The 18,919-nt window shown below is 40.1% G+C and overlaps 1 protein-coding gene across 13 annotated transcripts in view; it reads right to left on the bottom strand.

Annotated features, from left to right (window-relative positions):
* rbfox2 (RNA binding fox-1 homolog 2) overlaps positions 1 to 18,919 on the bottom strand; it is a 72,172-nt gene that overhangs the window by 30,864 nt on the left and 22,389 nt on the right. Inside the window, exon 1 of one of the 13 annotated variants that reach the window (XM_036570069.1) lies at positions 14,950 to 15,348. The exons of the other annotated variants lie outside the window; for them this stretch is intronic. Coding sequence (XP_036425962.1) covers positions 14,950 to 14,982 — 33 coding nt within the window. The 5' untranslated portion in view covers positions 14,983 to 15,348. Of the gene's footprint in view, positions 1 to 14,949; positions 15,349 to 18,919 lie in introns of those variants that run through there. 13 annotated transcript variants of the gene reach the window in all.

Below are 18,919 nucleotides of genomic sequence, written 5' to 3'. Positions count from 1 at the left end.
ATCAAAACATTTCAAACGTCTTGATTCCACTGAGCTGTAATTATATACACGACAGACTGCAAAATAGTGATCTGAAATTGGGCAACTGATTTATACAACAAAAACCTTGAACCTCATCATATAAAACCATTTATAGCAAATATACACAAAAATATACAAAATAAACACTAAATTATTATTATTATATTATATATATACACATACACACACACACACACACACACACACACACACACACACATGCACATACATACACACATACACGTATTCACACACATGATTTTGCACTTTATAATGCAAGTTCTGTTATCAGGTCTCGTCTGTTAACTCTCTCTAAAATGTTTTTTTCCCTTGTTATTATTATATTTCCAAAATTTTCAGCAAGCTTCAGCGATACAGTATACCATTTATATACAATTACCTGTCACCACAGAGAGAGAGAGAGAGCGAGAGAGAGAGAGAGCGAGAGAGAGAGAGCGAGCGAGCGAGAGAGAGAGAGAGAGAGAGAGAGAGAGAGAGAGAGCGAGCGAGAGAGAGAGAGAGAGAGAGAGAGAGAGAGAATGAATGAATGCACTTGACTAATCTCTAATGAGAGACTGTAGAAATGCGTCTGAGAGCAGAAGTCACTAAAAGCCAGAGACATTGCGTTTCCCCCCCCCCCTCCCTCTCCTCCGTCACTCACTCTGCTTCCCTGCATCTCTATCTCTCCCTGCTCCTTCCTCACTCCATATCTCTGTAGTGACAAGAGGATTTCAGGCACCTTTTAAATATTCATGAAGACCTCATGCATAATTAAGAGCATGGGGCTCCAACACTGACTCTTCCACACAGCACTGAAGAAAAGGAGAAACCACACACACACGCACACGCACACACACACACGACCCCAACATAAAACACCTGGTCCCATGTATACACACACACACACACACACACACACACACACACGCGCACGCATGCACGCTATACCTGACATACAACACCTGCAGCCAGTAACACATACAACAGAGAACAGAACAACATTATTACTAGGACTCACAGACACACATACTACAGCTGTAGAATACTTGTGGTGGGGTAGAGTCACATCGCAATTTAGTATTTTACAATAAATACTGCAATATTTGATGATCAAAATAGCCAAAATGTACCCAGATAAACATCCCTCACATACAGCTTATTATCACAATGTAAAGCATGTGTTCAGATGAGGAATTAAGACAGCAGTTCAATATCGTCGCTGTCTAAACAAAACCATGACAAAATGACAACTTTACAGGAGGAGTCAACAATATCTGTAACTTTTAATGCTGTTTATTGTAACTGGATTTATTCCAAGTAATATTGGACAGTTTCTATAGGTTCATCAGTCATAATAAGTTCATATAATGTGAAAGGCAGCTACCTTCCACTTACTGCTGCACAATGTGTAGAAAACACCACAGGGCAATTATACATATTGTGATTGTAAATGGCAGTACTGTGGAAAACATGTGACCTCCATTCATTTGGTGAGAAGCAATATCACTCAATGTGTTTGGGATTATTTTGAGAAGCAGAAAATGCAACCAACTTCTAAGACTGAACTTTGGACATGTGATGAAATATTTCCTTCAAAAGCTGAACGCGAGGCTCCTGAAAAGAACGGAAGCTGTAATAAAGGCAAAGAGTGGATACAATAAATAATGACATTAAAAATTATATTTAGCTGTTGAGCTGTGCTGGGCTCGCTCCCTGGGAGCATGGAGCCAGATTCAGCTCTGTAAACCGTGCTTCAATTCAGTCTGTAAATAAGGAATGTGGGCAAATAAGGGTTAAAAAATGTCCATAAATGCATACATTTAAAAAGCAGAATATCTGATGCTCATGCTGTGCTGCTGTCATCATGCCTTTTATTATCACAAACACATCCCGTTATGTCCTTCAGGTTTTTATCACTTCAATCTGATTCAGGGTTTGATGCAAATGTGGTATTGTTACAAGATAATGAGCAAATCTGGACGAGCAGGAATTCAAATAAAGTGACTGAAGGTTTACGGCCCCGCTGATTACAGTCCACTCACTGCCGGGCAGAGGACGCATTCATTACAGCACACAGTTATTCATCAATACAGACATAAGACTGAGTATTTACTGAAGATGAGGCTGAAATGGCCACAGTCGCATCTGAAAGAGAGAGAATTGGATTTCAATAACATCACAGATTTAAATCTGACAATTTTTTTCCCCCAGTGGATCCAAAGTCACGCAGCTCCAGCTCTAAACTGCACATCATCTCGACCACTAAATCAGACTATAAACTCAGTCTGAAAGAGCCGCTCGCTTTTATATTGCACCACTCCATAAATAAACGAATACAGACAGCTGAAATTCATCCACTGCTTCTATACAGCTCAGAGAGAGCGAGAGTATAATATGAAGGTAGAGAAAAAAAAAAGGGAGAGAGTACAGAGAGAAAAAGAGAGAGACAAAGATGAAAAAGTGGGAGCGAAATAGATAAATAAGAGAAGATGAAAAGAAAGATGAAGAGCAGGGGGAGAGAGGAAAAAGAGTACTGAAGCAAAAAAAGAAACAGGATCAAGAGAAAGAAGAAAAGAGAGGAACGGAAAGAAGCAGAGAGCGAGAGAATAAACAGAAAGAGGTGAATAAGGTAGACTGAGAGAAAAAAAGAGAGGAGACACAAACAGATAAATAAGAGAGGATGGAGAAATGGTGAGAGACAGAGCAAAAAAAGGAATAGAGAAAGGATAGAGAAACAGATAAAGAGTGTAGATAAAGAGAGACAGAAAGATAGAGAGGAGAGATAGAAACAGTAACAGAGGAAATGAAGAAAGAGTAAGACAGAATGAAAATCAGAAAGGGAGGATAATGTGAAGAAGGTAGATAGAGTGGAAAAGGGATAGAACTAGGAGAGGATAAAGAGAGAAAGGGAGAGAGTACGGAGAGAAAGAACGAGACAGAGGGTAAAAGAGAAAGATGACAAAGTGAGAGATAAATAAATAAGATGAAAGAAAGAGAGAGGGAGGGAGAGAAAGATACAGAAGCAGAAAAAGAGTCAGGATAAAAAGAAAGAGGAAAAGAAGAGGGAAGGAAAAAAAGCAGAGAGCAAGTAAGTAAACAGAAAGAGGTGAAAAAGGTAGACCAAGAGGAAAAAAGAGCATGAAAGGAGAGAAAGAGAAAGAAAGGAACAGAAAAGGGATAGGGAAACAGAGGAAGAGCGTAGACAGAGAGACAGACAGAGTAAGAGAAGACAGCATGAAGACAGCAGAAGAGAAGATAGCATGAGAGAAACAGAGAAACACAGAGAGAGAGAGAGAGAGAGAGAGAGAGAGAGAGAGAGAGAGAGAGAGAGAGAGAGAGAGAGAGAGTGAGAGAGAGTGAGAGAGAGTGAGAGAGAGTGAGAGAGACAGGCTTGGGGAAATCTCTGTTCTGTCAAGTGTGCATTCCTTGTTGATGGTGAACGGGCACCACTTCCCTACATGGCAGCAGAGACCGAGAGGGGGAGGGGGAGGGGGAGAGGGAGAGAGAGAGAGAGAGGGAGAGAGAGAGAGAGAGAGAGAGAGAGAGGGAGAGAGAGAGAGAGAGAGAGAGATGGATGAGGGAGGGGTGTAGGACTGAGAGAGCAAGAGATGGAGAGAGAGAGAGGGAGCAAGCGAGCGTGAGGAGAGAGAAAAGACAGGCCCTGGTAATAATAGCACTGCTATCTGCTCTGCCTGCGCTGGTATGAACAGTCGATTTATCACCTGGTGTCACGCTGCAGAGAGCACACAACTCAGCGCCGCACTGTTAACCAGTCCAGCAGCTCAGCTCTGCACTACAGCAAACAACAGTTTACTACTGCTATAATCACCATCATCCGCACTAATATCACAAAAAATACATCAGCAAAATACCTCAATACCCAACAACATCGACAGACGATAAACTGATGCCAATTAAAACCAAAAAAGGAAACATCATTGATTCATACAGTAAACAGCCATTTGTGCAGTCAACAAATGATCCCAATACACAGTAAACCTCATGTGTCAAACACAAGGCCCAGATCAGGCCCGTCACACAATCCTCTCCGGCCCGCAAAAATATTCTAATTTTCTATTAATATTAGCCCTTTTCACAATGCACTACACTCCCCAGAATGCACTACAACATAATGTGCTCCGACTCTCCTACTCCAACAACACCTCAGTTCTACACAATTCTACACAATTCCACAATCATATCACCAAAATGCATCGCAGCTGCAATTCAACCAGTATAAACACCTCACGTCAGCTCAGCAGCTCAGAAACTGAGCCCAAGTCTTAATGAACTAGCAGCAAATAAAGGACGTCAGGTGTCTAGTTCAAGCAAATAGGTAGGTCTGAAAGACTGAGCGCCTGGGGACATTTAAACGATGAATTGTTTTAATATGGCCCTTTTACTGGTTCAGCTCAACACCCCTGCAGTCAATTGTAAATAAGTGAATGAGTGAATAGGTGGTGTGACTCGAGTGCATCAGGTGCTGCATTTGTAAATCAGAGGATCGCCTCGCAGCACTGCTAGCACTCACAGCACGGACTTTTCCTGATCACGCACTCAAACTGTACTGCACGGATACTTCATTAACTAGAAGCTCAATGTGTAGTGTTTTATATTAACCCTGCTCTGTGGCAGTTTGCAGATCAGCCACTGTTGTTCTGGGTAACTGGCTTTAAGGCACTGGCATCACAGCATGGCAGGAGAATGACATGATTACAAATACACATTGACTTTAACACAAAAGCAGCTTTAAAATGATGGATACAGCCCCTTCTGCGTCTCACACTTGCCTCACATTTTGTTTTGTTCCACTTGCATTTATACTGACGGCCTTTTTTTAAATCAACCGTGGTCCAGTTTAGACAGTCTAGCCCTCAGGGGCAGGTGATGCAGCAAAAACGATTACATCACAATACCTCAAGATACTGTCACAATATTTAGTTTTTTTCTGATGACAATATGCTCTGAAAAACATATTGTGATGTAATTTGTCCTAATAATTACACATATCGTCATAGTGACCACTACCAATACTTCCCAGTGATCTGAGCTAAGAAAGAAAGAAAGAAGAAACAGAGAAATACAGGGAGAAAAAGAGAGAAAAACAGAAGGAAAGAGACACAGAGAGAGAGAGATAAAGATAAGATACAGAGAGAAAACAGACAGAAACAGAGAGAGCGGGAGAGATGAAGAGAGAAAAGAGAAAAAGAGAAAGAGAAAGAAAAACAGGAAGAAAGATAGTGGGAAAATTATATATTTGAATATATAAAGATAAAGAGCGAAAACAGAGAGAAAGAAAGAGAGGGGGTAAACAGAAATAGAAAGAGAGAAAGAAAAAAATGAGATGAAAGACAAGGAAAAAACAGAGAGGGGGGAGTGAGTGGGGGGGAGAGAGTGAGTGAAAGAAAAATTAGAGACAAACAAAGAGGGGAAACAGAAGAGAGAAATACAGGGGGGAAAAGAGAGATGGAAAGAGAAAGAAAGAGAAATACAAAGAGAGAGAAAGAAAATTAAACTGAGTGGAAGAAAGATGAGGGGAGAGAAAAACGGACAGAGTGATAAAGAGAAAAAGTAAGAGAGAGAAAGATAGAGGGAAAAACAGAGAGAGAGAGCGCGCGAGAGAGAGAGCGAGAGCGCGAGAGAGAGAGAGAGTCTATGGCACAGTTTGCAACCTTTTTCTGAAGAGAGTCAACAATACTGAGTTTTACAAAACAGTATTAAGATGAAAAAGCTGATCATCTTCCTGCTTTGTGCTCCGGCCCACACACTTTCAGAGGGGCATCTTCAGTAAAACACTTGTTTTGTGACTGCAGACTTCATTTCCAGGCAGGGCCTCTTCACTGTAGCTGGCCCGAGTGACAGACACACAATATTAATGACTGGGAGGGCTGAGCGTGTTCTGATTGGATAACGCAATCAGACGGCACAATAAAATCCAATAGAACTCCAGCAGACGGGGAAATGAACTGCACAGATGAGATTTGGAGTAGGAAACTCGATTTAACTCATTGGGAGGTGCTCAGGAAAGAGCAGCGAGAAAAGCACTTGACCTTAAAGCCTCGGTGTGGAGAGTCACGGAGGCGAACGCGTGCCGGCCCCTGAGAGCGTCACAGATTTGCGCGAGCGTGGTGGGTAGGGTGGTCGCGTGAGTGGGCCGCACTCCGTTGGTTGTGTAAGCGTATGTGTGCACTGGAGCAAGAGAAGCAAAAGCACTGGCTGGCTTAGTTACAGGTCAGTTAGCATGCGGCTATCGTAGGGCTATCATAAAACACGTGGCATCATGGGACTCTCTCGTCTACAGTGACTGATGTAGCGCTTTGCTAACATGACAGCTGCACTAATCGTCTTTTCCTATTCTTACACGCCAGCCACTCTCTAGGCCCAATCAGGATCTGATAATATCACAATACACAATAAGCAGAAATAGTACACCACAATGCTTGTGTAACACATTTCACAACACAAGATATGGATCATATTTTCTCAGGTTTGATAAGAACAGACATGAATCACCAGCAATGTCACAAAAATACTTAGAAATGAAAATGTAAGATTAATGAATTTGGTTCGTTTCTTCGACTTTGCTGCAGAAAATTCTATTAAAGAGCCCTAATTATACTCTCTTTATAGAGATGCATACAGTTGGTCACTGTTCACCATGATATCCACAATATGCTCAGAAAAGCATATCGCTGAACAAAACCTTGTATCTCCAAACTGGTAACTTCACAGGAAAAGGAAAACAAAACATACTTTACTTTTAATGTAAATCAATAGAACCAGACTTTTTTGTAAGGAATTTTGGGTCACTTTTTTGGGTTCATTCACCATGAACTTCACTCATAACATAAAAGACAACATGCATTTTTAAATGATGTCAAAAACTAAAAAACAACAAACATGGAGATACGATGTTTTGTTCCAACAGCAGTGATATTGTGGCAGAATTTATCATGGTCAAAATATCATCATTTCGACCACCCCTACAGTAAACCATATAGCATATATAAAAACAAACAAAAAAAATAAAGAAATAAATGAGCAAAGGTCAGCGTAATGCTCCCCTCATGGTCAACATAACAGCAATATTTAAAATGAAAACTGTTGTGTTTAGTTGGTATAAAATATCCTTGATTTAAATGTACGTTCTCAATGAAGACTAAACGGCAATTTGCATAGTTCATATACGTTTCCCCTCAAATTTGATATGTATACTTGCAGTCACAATTCATGATGTACAATTAGTCAACTAAAAATGCAATCAATTAAAAAGTGTCCTGAATCAGCTTCGTCATTACAAGCCTACAGAAAGAGTCTGCTTCATGTTATTGTTCAGTTACACAAACCTTTACTGATGACCTACAAAATGAAAGATGCCTCAATTAATAGTCAAAAATAATCAATAAAAACAGAGCGAGCCCTAATACAGCATAAGATTATCTTTTTCTAGGGCAATATTATGGAAATCACTGAAAGGCTATGGCTTGATATTGTTCAGTTCATTTATACTGTTTAGCCTTTTTAAAAAAAAACCAAACAAATAAATAAAAACAATTACTCAAATAATCAACATAATCTACAGATTGCTCCATTACTGATATAACCGATAGTGACGGCCCTACTGAAATACAGCACAGCAGACAGAGCGTGAAGATATAATATGAAGATGTAATCAGAAAGGTCTGAGGTGTAGAAACACCTCAGAGTGTCCAGTGTAGTGCTAACCGTAGTGCAGAGTTTCATCCTTTGCTCCTCTTTCCTTTCCTCTTTCTCTCCTTTTTTCACGCTCTGTAAAACCCAGATGGGACCCCTGGCGTCCCGCCCTTTCAGCAATACGTCAAACCGTCTGCAGGAAAGTGATTGGCCAGCTGCTGGTCAATCTTGTCCTTATAGGGAAACACAGCTGTTCTTACCTAGTTCCTGACCAATCACTGTAACCACACGGAAGGCCATAAATCCATAAACCACAGCTGAGAAAGGACTCAGTGGAGGTCGGCCTACACATTGAAAGCATGTGTAAATGCATATTTGTTGTCAGTGTTTATCTGTGTATCTGTTTTCATGCTTCATGCACTCAGTATGAAGCGCACTATGTTTACGTAAGTCGGGCAACCTCCACCTTTCGCATACTGACACTCGCTGAGAAACTAGTTGATCTAGTTTAGACTGAGCTCAACTATCTGCTGCAGACTTCAGCTGCTGCAGGGCTGAACAAAAACATACACACTGTCCTCCACAAAGAAATATTAGACAAACAAACTGCAACAATGACAGGGCACAAAAACAAGTTCTCTAACCTATGAACTCACAGCGAGGCCAGTGAATCATTCAATCTTAAAGGGACAGTTCCCACAGAACAGCTGGGAGGGACGTGGCCATTACCGGGTTTAACTATATCAGTGTAGTGGATGGCGATACTGAAAAAGTCTGTATCATGATAACTTCCAAATATATCAAAGTTATACTTAAAATCTTTTTAACTTGAACTTAAAAAATCATTTAAGTATGCATTAATAAATATCGACCCCGTTGCGCTACTATTTCAGTACTTATAAGTGCTTTTACCGCATATTTCAACATCATCCTTATTCTGGTTGCTGATATAATAACTAGATATTTTCAATTCTAAATGCTAGCCTGGTCAATCGCATATAAAAGCTAGTGGCAGCAATTAGCATGCTAATCAGCACTGCTATAGGCCTTCATTTACTATTAGAGATGTCAGCATTTTTCACCAAGCCATTTCTTTAACCAAACAGCATGAAGATCTAATCTGCCTGTAATGCGGCTCTTTAATCTGAGTCATCATAAACCCAATCAAATCACCTGAGGCTGCTTTTACAAAGGCACAGCAGCAGAAAGCTCAAAACAACCACAAGCACTTTTATAAGTAAGTGAAAAAGGGTGATATTTAAAAATTAAGTGCTTGGAGGAAGCAAAATTATCCACCAGTTGGTTGAGATAATCCCACATGATAAGATTACTTGGAATGAGTGAAATCAACGCACAGGAAGGATAATTTTGTATGCAAAGTGCAACGCTGGATTACTTATCTAATGAAGTTGAATATTATGCTTATTGCTCACAACTGAACACACATTTTGCTGCTGTTGCAACAAAACCTCATCTCAATTTTTGTCATTTTTCAGTTTTTGACATAATTTGAAAATGCCTGTTGCCCTTTACACTGTGGTAATGGCCCAAAATTACTTGGAAAAAATTCTGGTTCCATTGACTTACATTAAAAGTTAAGTCGGTTTTTTCCTTCTCCTGTAAAGCTACCATTTTGGAGATACAAGGTTTTGTTCCGACAGCAGCAATTTGTTAAGCTATTTTTGTTGTCGGTAAATCACCAAGATTTCCTTTAAACTTTCCCTTCATAATAGACTACAGTCTTAAAAATATTCCTAAATGGGTTCTTGTCTTAGAACATTTGCATCAATGGTCAAACCGGAGTATAGATTATAAACCGGATTATAGAGTATAGATCACAACTTTATCTTTCAGCCATATGTTAACTGACCAGGGCCCGAAGCTTCTCAGAGTAGAAGGGCTGATCTAAGATCTAAAAAAGAGGAGGATGTGATCCAGAGATGCTTTGTGACTACAGGCCCTGATGAGCTCATGCGAAGTCACCTTCTACTAGAACTACGTAATGTCCACATGCATTGAGGCGGGTCAGGAGAAGCTCCATCACTGCGACTGGAGCACAGCATTATAATGTTCTATACGTCTGCGGGCTGCGGTGAATGGCCATTAACATCAGCTGTGTCAGTGAATGGGGTACAGAGAGAAGGACAGCAGAGGTTAATAGCAAAAATGACCACAAACTTAAGCATGACGTATGGGTGCAGTATGACTATGCGTACAATAGAGAAAGAGAGGACACAGTACAAAAGTTGGAGCTAGAGGTGGATAATATGGAGACACTGTTGCTATATACTGTGATAATTTTGTCATGATGAGCTTTCCTGTATGTACTGTTTGCTGTCAGCACCTCTAGAAAGAGCATCACTTTTTCAAAACCTTCTTTTAAATCACACTAAAGTCAGAAAGTGTGTGTGGCTTAAACCAGAAGTAAGTGTAAACTGCTGGAAGTGGGTAAATTTACTGACTAACACAGAGAACTTGTAGAGAGGAGAATTATCACTCTGTAATGTCTTTCAGGTTCTCAAACACTAGAGGGCGCTCCCAAATGATGGCGCATTTGAGCAAAAATCATAGTTTATAATTCCTTAAACATTTTAATGTACAATAATAATCATTTCCTGAACACAGAGTAGCACTAAACATTTTAACACTGCTGTTATACTTTTAAGTTGTTAATGGAGTTTAAAACAGCAACATCAGTGAGCGCAAACAGCCAATGAGCTGCGCCGCTCGCCAACCAATCAGCACTCAGTAGCAGTAATGCTAGCGTCCTGCCGCCCAAAACCTGTTTGCTGTACATATATTGGCTCATTTTTTGCTTTTCTTTATTGAAATACATGCTTTTACTTTCTACAATTAAAGGAAAGTTCTGGGCAAGTGTTTGGAAACTATTTTAACTTTTCATTTTTAGCTGTTTAGCTCCATTTACTTCCATTCATTGAGGTTTCACTCACAGGCGCCCTCTGGCATTTTGCAGTCCTGTTTTTGATATAACGGGGGAAACAGGAAGAGGCCAGGCTCCTCATAAACCGGCTCTGACTGTAACAGACTTACTTAGGAATGACTTTAAAAACATGCAGAATGTAATACGGACAGCCAATCAGAAGTCTGGATTTTTGAAAAGCATGCTCATTGGCTCACAGGTGACTATTCAATACTCACTAATACTGAAGTACTTCGATGGGTTTCAATACACAGTCCTAGGTAATGCCATCACTTTTTTTTTTTTTAATTTATCAATTCTTTCTTCCTCTAGTTTTTCCTTCTGTTTCTTATTAAAATATATTTTCGCAAATGTGGACAAAACAAAAAAAAAAAAATCATGTTAAAGACATGGAAACGTAAAACTATCGCCGGAATGCCCCACAATCTCCTCCAAGGGTCTCTCATTTATTGTCTTTCAAAGAAAACAGAGTCAGTGATCAGGGCTGGGTATGTAGATGCACCCTATGCACATATAAGCCCACTTAGGGTTTACAGTAGCTTTTTGTTTCACCGCTGTTTAAAAAATGGTGGCAAAAGTGCTTTGCTGGTGCATTTTGACCATCACTTTAAGAAAATGATTTAAAGCCTGTTCTACCTAAACCTGTTTAACTACATAGAACATACAACTACACTGTGTTTTACCATGTTGGGTTGCGCCCCACTCACGAAAAGTATGATGTCATACCTCGGCCATATCACCCACTCTTAGCTGCAGCAATGGAACCATTGTGAAGCTGGTGGTGAATATTATTTACATAATAGAAAAGATAAGCCAGCTAGTCTTCCCATGAATCAAATGTATTATCATGTGCATTCCTTTAGCCTTAAGCATTGCTCACCAAGTTAAAAACAAGTTTATCACTCTTTTGCATTGTGAGCGTTTCTCATCACCTCAACTGCAACAAACACAACCCAGATTGAGTGACCTGTGACCTCACGTATGTGCATGTGTGTGCACACGCTGGCTGGTGTGTGGCATAGCGTGAGCTACCAGGGCGTATCAGATGACCCATATACGACTCCAGCGGACGGATGAAATGTGACTTTTGTATTTGTGTCATTAGATGTTCTGTACAGATTTTAAGGTGTGGATCCCTTTCGCTCTTTTGAGCTTTAGGTAAACCACACTTGTTGTGGTAAAGCCTCACTGTGCTTCTCCTTTTTCCAAGAAGAGAGAGAGAGAGAGAGAGAGAGAGAGAGAGAGAGAGAGAGAGAGAGAGAGAGAGTGTATGTGTGTGTGAGCCATAAATGGCAGGTAGGCGTCTCTCCCTCCCCTAAGGGCACACGCTTGGGTGGGGCTCCGCAAATATTTCAACAACCCTCTACTTCTCTCTCTCTCCCTTGATCCCTCTCTCCTAACACTTTCTGACCTGGAACATAAGAAAACTAAGTAATCTTTCATTTGCACTGTTCAAACATTCAAAATATCCTTACGGTTCTCATTTCATTACCCTTGTTTCTGCACTGCAAACTACATAAAACTGTTACATGATTCACAGCTCACTATTTCTCTACTGCAAACTACATTCAAAAACAAAAAAGGTTAAAATCTTACAAGCTTGCCACTGTAAACTGCATTAAAACATGAAAAAGATAAAAATCTGTTAGCTTCTCCACTGTTAAGTGCATTAAAATTGAAAATATATACAGAAAAATCTCACTGGTTTCTCCATAATAAACTGCATAAAAACACACAGTATTAAAATATTATTAAACACAGTACTATTCTGTTTCTTCACTCTAAACTGCACTAAAACCAAAAGATTGCAATCTCACTGGTTTCCCTATTGTCAACTATATTGAAATGCAAAAAATAGTAATATCTCACCAGTTTCACACTGTAAACTGCACTAAAACACACACACAAAAATCACAATCTTACTGGTTTAATGCAGTTTACAGTGGAGAAAACAGTGAAAGTGTGATTTCTTATGCTTTAGTGCAGTTTACAGTGGAGAAAACACAGTAAATATTAAAAATCTTATCTGTTTCTCCACTCTACACTGAACTAAAACACAAGAAGACTGCAATCTCACTCATTCTAAACCATACTAAAGTGCAAAAAATAGTGATCTCACCAGTTTCTCACTGTAGACTGCACTAAAACACACACACACACACACAAAATCACAATCTTACTGGTTTAATGCAGTTTACAGTGGAGAAACCAGTGAAAGTGATTTTTTGTGCTTTAGTGAAGTTTACAGTGGAGAAACCAGTAAATATTAAAAATCTCATCTGTTTCTCCACTCTACACTGCACTAAAACACAAGAAGACTGCAATCTCACTCATTCTAAACCATACTAAAATGCAAAAAATAGCAATATCTCACCAGTTTCTCCACTATAAACTGCAATAAAATACAAAAAAAGAAGAAAATAGTAGTTTCTCCACTGCAAACCATGCATTAAAAGGCAATACCCTTCACTCTGAACCAGAAAAATCTTCTCCCACCATCTTTCTGCCCGGACAGGACAACAATTTATCATCTATGTGCACAAAGCGTGCTCGCAATCTATATTTAAACCATATTAGTTCTACTGTTTGGCCTCTAAATAGTGGGGGTTGGCCGTCACCTTAAAAATCAATTTCCATTCTGTCCCTTTCTCTCCGTTCATTCTGTCCATCCCCTCCCCCCTTCCTCTGCTTTTAAAGGAAAACAGTGGGATAACAGCTGCTTGAGCCCGAGGGGAAAAGAGAGAGAGAGAGAAAATGAGAGAGAGAGGGAGAGAAAGAGAGAAAAGAGGTCAAAACAGTAAAGGGAGCAGGATTCCAAGGTACGAGAGAGAGAGAAAGAGAGAGAAGGAGAGAGTGCCCAGCCACAGAGCAGCTTTTCGTAGATATAAACAAAAGTAAAGAGCAATGCAGCCTCAACACAGAGGATTAAACGTGAATGCGAATGTGTGAGGAGCCCAACGTTTGCGTTTGCGGGTGACAGACAGAAGGAGGCACGGAGAACAACTGTTTCTGGGCACCTGCCCCTTTCGCTCAAAAAGCCAGGGGAGAGTTATGGGGACAGCTGGGGGGAGGACAACAAAGCTCATTCTCTCTCTTTCTCTCCTCCTCCCCCCTCTCCTTTCCCCCCTTGAGCCATTTGGAGGGGCAAAGACAGGAGAGAAGTCTGGGCCTGCCTGTCAACGTGGCCCAGCACATACAGCCACATCTGCTGGCTAATACCTTTAAGCTAACAGCAAAATGTCAGCCGCCGTTTTGCCTTTCGAGCCGCCGACGCTTCGCTGCTTTGGGCGGCGTGACAGGGACACTCGTCCGTTTGCACTTTGTGCCGATAAAGAGGCAAGAAAGGCAAAAAGCCACAGCAGGAGCTTAGTCAACTCTTATGAAAGCGTTCTGCAGCAGGAGCTTTCAGGGACAAAGTAATTAGCAATATGGGTTAAATACACGAGCTGTCACTGCGTTAATGACCAGCATTGTGCTAATAAATGGCACTGTATTAATACCCAGCATTATATTAATAATAAGAATTACTAACCAGCACTGTGCTAATAACCAGTACAACATTAATTAATAGCACTGTGTTAATAACCAGCACAGCATTATTAACTAGCACTGTATTACAACCAGCATATCATTATTAACTAGCACAGTATTAAGACTTATTATTATATGATGTGCTGGGTTAATAATTATCACTGTATTAACGGGTAGCATTATATTTATATCTAGCAATATCTTAATAACTAGAACCATATTAACAATTTTTTTTATATATATAGCATTATGGTAACAACTACCACTGTATTAATACGTAGCACTGTGCTTATATCTGGCACTGTATAAAGACCTAGAATTACACCTTGCATTGTTGCTAACTAGCACTGTCCAAATACCCTTGCATTACGTTTGCATCTAGCATTGTTAATAACTAGCACTGTATGAACACTTAGCATTATGTTAACTAGGACAGCATGAATAACCAGCATCATTAGCATTGTAATAATAATAAGCACTGTTTATATGTACCATTAGCATCTTGCATTATGTTTATATCTAGCACTGTATTAATACCTATCATATTGTTTATATCTAGAATTATGTTTATATCTAGCATCACATTAATAATGAGCCTCACTCGCATGCTTTACATAACAGTTTCATAGCAGTTACCATATAAGTCATGCTATTTAGCTAATAAGTCTTAGCATTATCAACAAGAGCTAACAGAAGGCAAACTTGTGGTGAGCGAGCGAGCGCACATGGTCTAGGAAGAAAAAAATAAAAATCTCAAAACACCAGCCGGCATGTGGACGGACGCACAGAAGGCAAACACTTACCGATAACACGGAAGGGTAATACAGTCCCATCATCGTATTCGGACCGGGACAATGTCGACGCTTTTAGTCTCTCCCTCTCTCTCTTTCTCTCTCCTTCTCTCCTCTCTCCCGGTCGCTGTCACCTCTTCCTATTCTGCACATTCAAAATCTCCCTCTCTCTCCCCCTCTATATCGTTCCCTTGCTCTCTCTTCCTCTCACACGCACTCTATTTCCGTTTGCTGCCCCCTCCCCACCTTTTTGTAGCTCCAGATACGTCTCCGTCACTCTCTCTCTCTCTCTCCCTCTCTCTACCCTAAGCCCTCGTTTGCTGTGCTGTGTCCTTGTCTGCTCATCTCTCTCTCTCTCTCCCTCTCTCTCTCTCTTCGTCTGCTTGTGTCTTCCCTCTCTCCTCCCCTCACCCAGATATCATTCGCTTGCGCCCTCCCCCCTTTCCCTCCCTTCCTCCCTCCCTCTCTCTCTCTCCCCTCCTCCCCCTGCCCTCTGTCACACCTGCAAACTTTTCCCTCCCTCCATCTTTCTCTCTCTCACTCGCACACTCTCTCCCTGTCGCAGTCACCCCTTCCCTCCTCCCCTCTGCTCTCTTTCTTCATCTAGGTGAGTAAATTGGGGCTGTTTGCACCTCTGGGAGGCACACACACACACACACAGAGAGAGAGAGAGAGAGAGAGAGAGAGAGAGAGAGAGAGAGAGAGAGAGAGAGAGAGAGAGAAAGTGAGAAAGAGAGAGAGAGAGAGAGAGAGAGAGAGAGAGAGAGAGACAGAGAGAGAGACAGAGAGAGAGAGAGGTAGAGAACATGAAAAAAAGGGAGAGAGCACAAACGTGCTTTTCTCATCTTCCTGTAAGCAGTGTCCTCTCCAGCTGCTCTTTGATGGTCTATTCGTTCCTCAACAGAGGTGTAAAAACAAAAGGTGGTAACTGAACTGCATCAATGTCACAATGTTCAAATCAATTATAATCGATTATATTTATATTAAAGTAGGCACTCATTTTCAGGTCAAAACAAAATTCTCAGGCTATTTTTCAATGCAAAAAAAAAAATATATTTTTATTGTTATTGTCTACATTCCACTGCTGAGTAAATAATTACTTCCGTCACACTTGTGCAGTTTTAAAAATGTAAATTTTTATATATTTCAATGAAGCAATTCTGTATCGTAATAAAATAAATGAGCCTAAAAGAAGTCACAGTAAAAACAGATTTTCATGCCATTCTGAATCATTTTCTGATGAATCATAGCTGAATTAATTTGCTGTGAGATCACAGATTAATACTCCTACTGCAGATTAAAAATAACGCATTTTTCTATCGTTTATATACCATTTTAAGAAGAATTCTGAAGGACACCAAAAATACTGTAACTGAGTCATTCCAAAATTTGAGAGTTTATTATGCTAATTCCAAAATTTGAGAGTTTATTATGCACTGAACCTAAATTTCCTAAAGAATTATAACTGAATCAAATCCAGAGTTAAAGAATTGTAACCAATCTGAATCACTGAGGTCAGAGCAAAAGAATCACAACTGAATCAAATCACTGCTACGTTGGAGTTAAATAATCATAACTGAATAGAATCACTGGGCCTCATTCACTGAGAGTTTTTAAGAAAAAATGTTCCACTTATGCAATTTTCACAAAGATTCTGACATCAACCAATGTTTTATTATATGGGATTTGTTCTTAGGTAAGAACAGAATCTACACACACTCAAATGCACAAAGGTGTGAACAATTCTGTGTTTCAAGAACCTGTCAAAAATCTGATGTAGACTTTTTAGGACCTTTTTCAGGAAAAAAATTAAGAAGATATTGGTCAGTGAGGCCCACTGTTGCACCAAAGCTAAAGAATCATAACTGAATCAAAAAACATTGTGAATTCAGAGCTAAACAACAGTAACTGATTTAAATAGTGAAGTCAGGGGTAAAGAGTCATAATCGATTTGAATTATTGTGAGCTCAGGGCAAAAGAACAAAAAGAATACATTGTGAAATTAGATTTAAAAAACCATAACTGATTAGAATTGTGAGGTCATTGCAAAAGAATCATAACCGAATCGAATCATTGTGAGGTCAGAGCTAAAGAACTGGGACCGAATCGAATCACTGTGAGGTCCGAGCTAAAGAATGTTAAGCTATTCGATACACTGTGAGTTCTGAGCTGGAGAACTGAAACTGAAAAATTCCATTGCAAGGTCACAGCTAAAGAATCATAACCGAATCAAATCTTTGTGCAGTCAGAGCTAAAGAACTGCAACTAAATCGAATCCTTATGTTAAAGCTAAAAATTCATAACTGAGTCAAACCATTTTTAAGGTCACAGCTAAAGAATAGTAACTGAATCAAACCACTGTGAGGCCACAGCTAAAGAAGCACAACTGAATTGAATTGTTATGAGGTCAGGGCTAAAGAAACGTAACTGAATCAAACCTTTATGAGGTCAGAGATTTACACTGCTCCTCAAAGCTGCACAGCCTGCAGCAGTACAGCCCTGCCATCGCTCTCTGTTGACAATAGCTGCGTTCCTTCCTTGCTAGCTAATGGACAGCAAGGCTGCATCTACACTAATGGACACACGGGACCACTGCAATTCAGCCTTAATGGCACAGCGCAAACCGTCATTAAGCTACGGCTTGAAATGAGAATATTCGAAATGCCTGATGATATGAATTTTATATTATCTGATAAAATACCTCCCAACCCTAGTAATTACTGTTATGGTGCTTTTGATCCATTTCCCAAAGGTGTAGCCATAGATTTAAAGGAATCCTACAGTGCTTTTCAATGTAATCTGCTGCGTCTGTAGCATGAGGTCCATTATCACGGACAATACGCCCCTCAGCTTCGATTATAAGTGTGCTTTGAGACAACGGTTTTAAAGCTTAGTTCAATCCAACTCGGGATTTTCTGTCTCACAACGTTGGGTCACTTTTTTACTGGGCTACATTAGCATGGCAACTGTGTGTCTAACCTGCTCCAAGACCGGTTTAGTTCAGGACCAACCAGGGCCGAGCTCTGGACCAGTCCATTTTTGTGTCTTTTGTGGCATCAATCATGTGAAGAATCTCGCTTTTTTCACACAGTTGTGAAAAACATAAAGCAATTGTAAATATAAACATAAAGCATGGTGGTGGTAGTGACAGCACTGCTGAGTCACAACCTAAATCAAATCATTGTGAGGTCTGTTGCGAGATGAGTCTGACCTGCTCCAAGGCTGGTTAACTTCAGATCGTAAGCACGATGAGGGCTGAGCTTCTGTCCAATCAGGGACTGGCGGAACCTCACGACCACTTTATCCCCCCCCCCCTTCATTACATTTGGAAATCTCTCTATTTTTGCACTAACCTCACTTTTCTAGCACGAATACAGTGTCAGTGATGACAGCACTGCTTTCTTACCATTACAAATGCTTTACTTTCTAATTAAATGTCTTCATCCATCTTTATAAAACAACCTTATCAACTCACACGATTCACACAACTGGCCCTTCATCATATAAATCATGCCTTCTTGTGCACAGAGACTAATCATAGCCTACGTATCTAAACTTTCTCTGTTAACCAATTATCAAAAAATGAGTTCACCATGGTTCCATTTGTTTTCAGAAGCTGAAACGTAGTCAGGAACCCTGTCTAAGCTGAACCTGATACAGTATTCAGATATAGTTCTCAAGTCAGCTACAACTGACTTTTTTTTTTTTTTAAACGCCACGTTGCTTCTGTTGTAGCCTTAGTGTAGCCTTAAGTGTAGCCTTAAGCTATAGCCTACATGTGTTTATTAGCTAATGGTGAGCCTACGCAGGCAGTCCCATGAAAAAAAAGCCTAAAGTTGTATAAACTACAAATATGACCTATATATATTATGTTACAGTCATATCTGTTATGTTAGGCTGCATTTTTCCATTCAATGAACACTAAAACCTTAGTTTATAAAAAATTATACTTTTATTATCAGATAAAACAGGAGTGTTGTGT

The sequence above is a fragment of the Colossoma macropomum genome, unplaced genomic scaffold, assembly GCF_904425465.1.
Source record: "Colossoma macropomum unplaced genomic scaffold, Colossoma_macropomum, whole genome shotgun sequence".
In the NCBI taxonomy this organism is placed as follows: Eukaryota; Metazoa; Chordata; class Actinopteri; order Characiformes; family Serrasalmidae; genus Colossoma; species Colossoma macropomum.
The sequence above is the reverse complement of the archived record's forward strand: the minus strand, read 5'-3'. Positions and strand labels throughout refer to the sequence as shown.